The sequence below is a fragment of the Haliotis cracherodii genome, unplaced genomic scaffold, assembly GCF_022045235.1.
Source record: "Haliotis cracherodii isolate W230 unplaced genomic scaffold, xgHalCrac1.p SCAF_25, whole genome shotgun sequence".
Classification (NCBI taxonomy): Eukaryota; Metazoa; Mollusca; class Gastropoda; order Lepetellida; family Haliotidae; genus Haliotis; species Haliotis cracherodii.
This window is the reverse complement of record NW_027266281.1, coordinates 7227145-7235162: the sequence shown is the minus strand read 5'-3', so window position 1 is coordinate 7235162 and position 8018 is coordinate 7227145. Positions and strand designations below refer to the sequence as shown.

General features: G+C 46.6%; 1 protein-coding gene across 1 annotated transcript; it reads right to left on the bottom strand.

The window, feature by feature from the left end:
* Positions 1-3071: 3071 nt before the first annotated feature.
* On the bottom strand, positions 3072-7101 carry LOC139472696 (uncharacterized). The gene is made up of 3 exons (XM_071255152.1): positions 7004-7101; positions 3819-6348; positions 3072-3620 (listed from the first exon to the last, which is right to left on the bottom strand). Exons 1-3 carry the CDS (start codon positions 7099-7101, stop codon positions 3072-3074), a joined length of 3177 nt encoding a protein of 1058 aa, XP_071111253.1.
* Between the last annotated feature and the right edge of the window lie 917 nt (positions 7102-8018).

Genomic DNA, 8018 nt, shown 5'->3' with positions numbered 1-8018 from the left:
CATCTCTACTGTACTGTACAGTTGTAGTCCTGCATCTCTACTGTACTGTACAGTTGTAGTCCTGCATCTCTACTGTACTGTACAGTTGTAGTCCTGCATCTCTACTGTACTGTACAGTTGTAGTCCTGCATCTCTACTGTACTGTACAGTTGTAGTCCTGCATCTCTACTGTACAGTTGTAGTCCTGCATCTCTACTTTTCTGTACAGTTGTAGTCCTGCATCTCTACTGTACTGTACAGTTGTAGTCCTGCATCTCTACTGTACTGTACAGTTGTAGTCCTGCATCTCTACTGTACTGTACAGTTGTAGTCCTGCATCTCTACTGTACTGTACAGTTGTACTCCTGCATCTCTACTGTACTGTACAGTTGTAGTCTTGCATCTCTACTGTACTGTACATTTGTAGTCCTGCATCTCTACTGTACTGTACACTTGTAGTCCTGCATCTCTACTGTACTGTACAGATGGAGTCCTGCATCTCTACTGTACTGTACAGTTGTAGTCCTGCATCTCTACTGTACTGTACAGTTGTAGTCCTGCATCTCTACTGTACTGTACAGTTGTAGTCCTGCATCTCTACTGTACAGTTGTAGTCCTGCATCTCTACTGTACTGTACAGTTGTAGTCTTGCATCTCTACTGTACTGTACAGTTGTAGTCCTGCATCTCTACTGTACTGTACAGTTGTAGTCCTGCATCTCTACTGTACTGTACAGTTGTTGTCCTGCATCTCTACTGTACTGAACAGTTGTAGTCCTGCATCTCTACTGTACAGTTGTAGTCCTGCATCTCTACTGTACTGTACAGTTGTAGTCCTGCATCTCTACTGTACAGTTGTAGTCCTGCATCTCTACTGTACTGTACAGTTGTAGTCTTGCATCTCTACTGTACTGTACAGTTGTAGTCCTGCATCTCTACTGTACATTACAGTTGTAGTCCTGCATCTCTACTGTACAGTTGTAGTCCTGCATCTCTACTCTACTGTACAGTTGTAGTCCTGCAGTTGATCTTTGCTCGATACATGCCTCTGTAATTCCTAACAATATAAATTGGTGTTTGTACAGAAATTCTTTTCCCAGCAAAATCAGTTTAAATCCATCTACATACGCAAGACGGGACGCATTTTATCGAGAATCTAAACACCCCCTCCGGCGCTTCCAATATAAATGGTATTTTATTGATGTACGGCTTGTTTACATCAACCTTACAAAATAGCCCTGCTTGTTACCCTACCTGTTGTCATGACGTCAAAAGGGCAAATTCTGCACGAGCTCTGACGTCATAATTTCCACCTGTGTTCTGCACGTGAAAACAATCCGCCCGCAAATAGCCACGGTGATCTCGGCTGCCGATGCTTATTCTCAGCTGTAACCGTCTTGGCTTCGATCAAAAACAGTGTTTGTCTTGCGCATGCTACAGAAATAGTTTCGCACATTGATAGAACACTTCAAGGAGAGGAGGATTTTCTTGGCTTCCGTGAAATGAGAACATTTACGTATATCACATTATAGCTGGGCTCGCGATGGCGGGAACATTAAACCAGGTGGTAGTGGTGGTGGTGGTAGTGGTGGTGGGTACAGTATAGCATTTGTTGGTGATGGGTACAGTATAGCAGGTGGTGTTGGTGGGTACAGTATAGCAGATGGTGGTGGTGGTGGTGGGTACAGTATAGCAGGTGGTGGTGGGTACAGTATAGCAGGTGGTGCTGGTGGGTAGTCGAAGTCAAAGTAAAAAGAAGTTTATTGTACAAAAGGCCTCCGGCCCATATACAATAGAGTGAGTGAGTGAGTTGGGTTTAACGCCGCTTTTAACAATATTCCAGTTATATCGCGGCATGTCAGCTTAATGTGGGAGGAAAGCCCAAAGTGATGCAGGTCTCAGACGTTTACCACTTCGGTGAAACCCACGAGCTCGGGTATGGTGCTGACAAAACTAGAAACATAATCGGGGCGAACCGGGATTCGAACCCACAATAATAGGTTTCTGGCATGCCCAAGGGACGCAACTCTGCACAGCGAATCACGGCAACTTAAAATTGGTTGTATCTGGGTATCAAAAAGCTATGATATTAGGTGACATCGATCCAACTTTATGAGCAATAGACCTTACACTTATTAAAGCCTTCTTTGCACGTAAGGACAAGTCGAGGGCACATTTTTTTCCAATTCATTGTGTGTGAAACCAGATTCCTAAATATGAATAGTGATCTACTATATTGACTAACTGACCATCGAATGACCATCTCTCTTTCAACGCTATTGGACCACCTTTTCTAAAGATCACAATTTTTTTTTTTTTTACAAATTTACTGATTTTACCATTCTTTCGTGTATGTACTTAAAATATTTAATTGCCTTTGTAGACCAACAACAGTATCTGACACTAGAATGACATCATCTGCGAAAAGTAGCATTAATATTTCTATCAAATCTAGAAACATTTGGATATGTTTACCACTGGCAGTTATTTCGAAATAAAATTCATTAATAAGACCGGACTCAAAATACAGCCTTGTCTTAGGCCCAAAGGACAATAAAAAAATCTGTTAAACTATCCCCACAACGAACACATGATCTCACTTTAGAATACATTGATTTTAGAATAGAAAACATTTTCCCACGTAAACATGCTTTTCGTAGACAGGTCGATAGCTTAAAGCGATTAACAGAATCAAAAGCCTTTTTGAAATCTACAAATGCTACATACAGTTTATGCTTACGCCGTGACAAGTTTTTTTTTTGAATGAGTGCATAAATTGTAAATACATGATCTACGGTAGAATAACTTTTTTCAGAAGCCAGCTTGAAATTCAGGAATCTTATCACGCATGATCGCCCATTTAGATATTCGATTGTTTAATATTGTAGAAAATACTTTTCCTAAAATTCTCATTAATGAAATAGCTCTATAGTTATCTGGGTCACCCCTGTCTCCTTTTTTATGCAGGGGGATTATTAAAGAAAATGACCAATTGCTGGGGAAAACTCCATTTTCAAATAACTTATTGAAACATTTGCAAAGAAAAGGCATAACTTCAAACTTAGAACACTTCAACATTCGATAACTACATCATCAGGACCAGCGGTTTTTACCTTCTTGAGGTGATTTATCGCATCTAATGGGTGGTGGGTACAGTATAGCAGGTGGTGGTGGGTACAGTATAGCAGGTGGTGGTGGTGGGTACAGTATAGCAGGTGCTGGTGGTGGTGGGTACAGTACAGCAGGTGGTGGTGGTGGGTACAGTACAGCAGGTGGTGGTGGTGGTGGGTACAGTACAGCAGGTGGCGGTGGTGGTGGGTACAGTACAGCAGGTGCTGGTGGTGGGTACAGTATAGCAGGTGGCGGTGGTGAGTACAGTACAGCAGGTGGCGGTGGTTGTGGGTACAGTATAGCAGGTGGTGGTGGTGGGTACAGTACAGCGGGTGGCGGTGGTGGTGGGTACAGTATAGCAGGTGGCGGTGGTGGTGGGTACACTATAGCAGGTGGTGGTGGTGGTGGGTACAGTATAGCAGGTGGTGGTGGTGGTGGGTACAGTATAGCAGGTGGTGGTGGTGGTGGGTACAGTATAGCAGGTGGTTGTGGTGGTGGGTACAGTATAGCAGGTGGTGGTGGTGGTGGGTACTGTATAGCAGGTGGTGGTGGGTACAGTACAGCAGGTGGTGGTGGTGGGTACAGTACAGCAGGTGGTGGTGGTGGTGGGTACTGTATAGCAGGTGGTGGTGGTGGGTACAGTACAGCAGGTGGTGGTGGTGGGTACAGTATAGCAGGTGGTGGTGGTGGTGGGTACAGTATAGCAGGTGGTGGTGGTGGGTACAGTACAGCAGGTGGTGGTGGTGGGTACAGTACAACAGGTGGTGGTGGTGGGTACTGTATAGCAGGTGGTGGTGGGTACAGTACAGCAGGTGGTGGTGGTAGTGGGTACTGTATAGCAAGTGGTGGTGGTGGGTACAGTACAGCAGGTGGTGGTGGTGGGTACAGTACAGCAGGTGGTGGTGGTAGTGGGTACTGTATAGCAGGTGGTGGTGGGTACAGTACAGCAGGTGGTGGTGGTGAGTACAGTACAGCAGGTGGAGGTGGTGGGTACACTATAGCAGGTGGTGGTGGTGGTGGGTACACTATAGCAGGTGGTGGTGGTGGTGGGTACACTATAGCAGATGGTGGTGGTGGGTACTGTATAGCAGATGGAGGTGGTGGGTACACTATAGCAGGTGGTGGTGGTGGTGGTGGTGGGTACACTATTGCAGGTGGTGGTGGTGGGTACACTATAGCAGATGGAGGTGGTGGGTACACTATAGCAGGTGGTGGTGGTGGTGGTGGTGGGTACACTATAGCAGGTGGTGGTGGTGGTGGGTACACTATAGCAGGTGGTGGTGGTGGGTACACTATAGCAGGTGGTGGTGGTGGTGGGTACACTATAGCAGATGGAGGTGGTGGGTACACTATAGCAGGTGGTGGTGGTGGGTACACTATAGCAGGTGGAGGTGGTGGGTACACTATAGCAGGTGGTGGTGGTGGTGGTGGTGGGTACACTATAGCAGGTGGTGGTGGTGGGTACACTATAGCAGGTGGTGGTGGTGGGTACACTATAGCAGGTGGTGGTGGTGGGTACACTATAGCAGGTGGAGGTGGTGGGTACACTATAGCAGGTGGTGGTGGTGGTGGGTACTGTATAGCAGATGGAGGTGGTGGGTACACTATAGCAGGTGGTTGTGGTGGTGGGTACTGTATAGCAGATGGAGGTGGTGGGTACACTATAGCAGGTGGTGGTGGTGGAGAGTACAGTATAGCAGATGGAGGTGGTGGGTACACTATAGCAGGTGGTGGTGGTGGTGGGTACTGTATAACAGATGGAGGTGGTGGGTACACTATAGCAGGTGGTGGTCGTGGTGGGTACTGTATAGCAGATGGAGGTGGTGGGTACACTATAGCAGGTGGTGGTGGTGGTGGGTACTGTATAGCAGATGGAGGTGGTGGGTACACTATAGCAGGTGGTGATGGTGGTGGGTACTGTATAGCAGATGGAGGTGGTGGGTACACTATAGCAGGTGGTGGTGGTTGAGAGTACAGTATAGCAGATGGAGGTGGTGGATACACTATAGCAGGTGGTGGTGGTGGTGGGTACTGTATAGCAGATGGAGGTGGTGGGTACACTATAGCAGGTGGTGGTGGTGGTGGGTACTGTATAGCAGATGGAGGTGGTGGGTACACTATAGCAGGTGGTGGTGGTGGTGGGTACTGTATAGCAGATGGAGGTGGTGGGTACACTATAGCAGGTGGTGGTGGTGGTGGGTACACTATAGCAGATGGAGGTGGTGGGTACACTATAGCAGGTGGTGATGGTGGTGGGTACTGTATAGCAGATGGAGGTGGTGGGTACACTATAGCAGGTGGTGGTGGTGGGTACTGTATAGCAGATGGAGGTGGTGGGTACACTATAGCAGGTGGTGGTGGTGGTGGGTACACTATAGCAGATGGTGGTGGTGGGTACTGTATAGCAGATGGAGGTGGTGGGTACACTATAGCAGGTGGTGGTGGTGGTGGGTACTGTATAGCAGATGGAGGTGGTGGGTACACTATAGCAGGTGGTGGTGGTGGTGGGTACACTATAGCAGGTGGTGGTGGTGGAGAGTACAGTATAGCAGATGGAGGTGGTGGGTACTGTATAGCAGATGGTGGTGGTGGGTACTGTATAGCAGATGGAGGTGGTGGGTACACTATAGCAGGTGGTGGTGGTGGTGGGTACACTATAGCAGGTGGTGGTGGTGGAGAGTACAGTATAGCAAATGGAGGTGGTGGGTACACTATAGCAGGTGGTGGTGGTGGTGGTGGTGGGTACACTATTGCAGGTGGTGGTGGTGGAGAGTACAGTATAGCAGATGGAGGTGGTGGGTACACTATAGCAGGTGGTGGTGGTGGTGGGTACTGTATAGCAGATGGAGGTGGTGGGTACACTATAGCAGGTGGTGGTGGTGGTGGGTACACTATAGCAGGTGGTGGTGGTGGAGAGTACAGTATAGCAAATGGAGGTGGTGGGTACACTATAGCAGGTGGTGGTGGTGGAGAGTACAGTATAGCAGGTGGTGGTGGTGGTGGTGGTGGTGGGTACAGTATAGCAGGTGGAGGTGGTGGTGGGTACTGTATAGCAGGTGGTGGTGGTGGTGGTGGTGGGTACAGTATAGCAGGTGGAGGTGGTGGTGGGTACTGTATAGCAGGTGGTGGTGGTGGTGGTGGTGGGTACAGTATAGCAGGTGGAGGTGGTGGTGGGTACACTATAGCAGGTGGTGGTGGTGGAGAGTACAGTACGGAAGATGTCGCGATGGTTGGCACATTAGACAAGAACGGGATATACCTTGATGTAATAGATCACCCTTGTGCGGGATATTACAGTATCTATCGACTGGCCACATCTCGCCTTCCAACACTCACCTGCATATACACCAATAATTCCACGCAACAAGCTATATCACCGTGCATCTGACGTCAATGCCAAACAACTGTGAATGTTATTTGTAAATGAAACTCATAAAATAATAAATATCGAGTCGACATTGACGTACGTCGTCTGTTGGTCATACATATATACATAGTAAATGGTGGCTTGACGTAAATTTAGCACAAGCTGTTAATCTTGAAACTATTTCTCAACAGGTGTGAAAAACAACCACGGGTCGCCCTGTTCTCCGCCGATGCTGTCTGTGTGACGCACATCCCGGTAGACATCTGATTAAAATGGACAGTTTGGACTATCTTATTCCAAAATATTCTGATCAACGGTAGGAATCAGTACCATAGTGGCTTCTCATCACTTTTAACCATTTCAAGATATGCCGACAAATTACCATAAAAAGGGTGCATTTAACGATTTAAAATGGGCCCTTAAACGCCATAAATCGCACGTATTGAACATATAACCCTGACTGAATAATGTCATGGGATCATATGAAAAATAAATATCCATTTTACCTTCATTTATGTTTACTCGAGGTAAGGTAACACATTCAAACCATTCCGATCTGCGTTCTGGTGTTGATCGAGTGTCAAAATCCAAGATGGCCGCCGTAGCCTGGTAAACACGTGTCATTATCAACACGTAGGGAGCCATCGGTCGATATGGATGTTATTAGGATGAAGCGTGTAGGTTTAAAGGATGCGATGTTAATTGCTGTATATTTCTAAACGATTGGGGGACAGGGAGGGTCACATGGCTTCAGGCAATCAAAGTTCTCCGAGTCCCACACTACATAAGTTTATCCTTAGAACTACTGAGAAACACGGTCTCAGGCAGACAGTTCTGTGGAGTGTTTTGCTTCCCTAGCGTTTGCAGAAAAAGACATAAAAGACCATGGACCCGTTCCACAAAGCGATCTTAGCGCTAAGACTGTCGTAAGTCAGTGTTAAACAATGAGAGTTACGATCGACTTAGCGCTAAGATCGCTTTGTGGAACGGGGCCCTGGTCAGTAAGTCATTGCAACCTATGTAAATAGTAAGTATCTGGGGTGATGTCATGATGTCAATCACTGGATTGTCTGGTCCTGGGCCCCGTTCCACAAAGCGATCTTAGCGCTACGATTGTCGTAAGTCAGTGTTAAAGAATGGGAGTTACGATCGACTTAGCGGTAAGATCGCTTTCTGGAACGGGGCCCATGTACTGTACAATATCACGACATTTCCTGTACAATATCACGATATGTACTGTACAATATCACGACATTTCCTGTACAATATCACGACATGTACTCTACAATATCACGACATGTACTGTACAATATCACGACATGTACTGTACAATATCACGACATGTACTCTACAATATCACGACATGTACTGTACAATATCACGACATGTACTGTACAATATCACGATATGTACTGTACAATATCACGACATGTACTGTACAACATCACGATATGTACTGTACAATATCACGATATGTACTGTACAATATCACGACATGTACTGTACAACATCACGGCATGTACTGTACAATATCACGATATGTACTGTACAATATCACGACA

Coding starts and splice junctions, on each gene's coding strand:
- LOC139472696 (XM_071255152.1), bottom strand. CDS start 7,101: ATGGCTCCCTACGTGTTGATAATGACACGTGTTTACCAGGCTACGGCG. Junction 6,349..7,003: donor CCAGAACGCAGATCGGAATG/GTTTGAATGTGT, acceptor TATTACATCAAG/GTATATCCCGTTCTTGTCTA. Junction 3,621..3,818: donor ACCCACCACCACCACCTGCT/GTACTGTACCCA, acceptor CCTGCTATACAG/TACCCACCACCACCACCACC.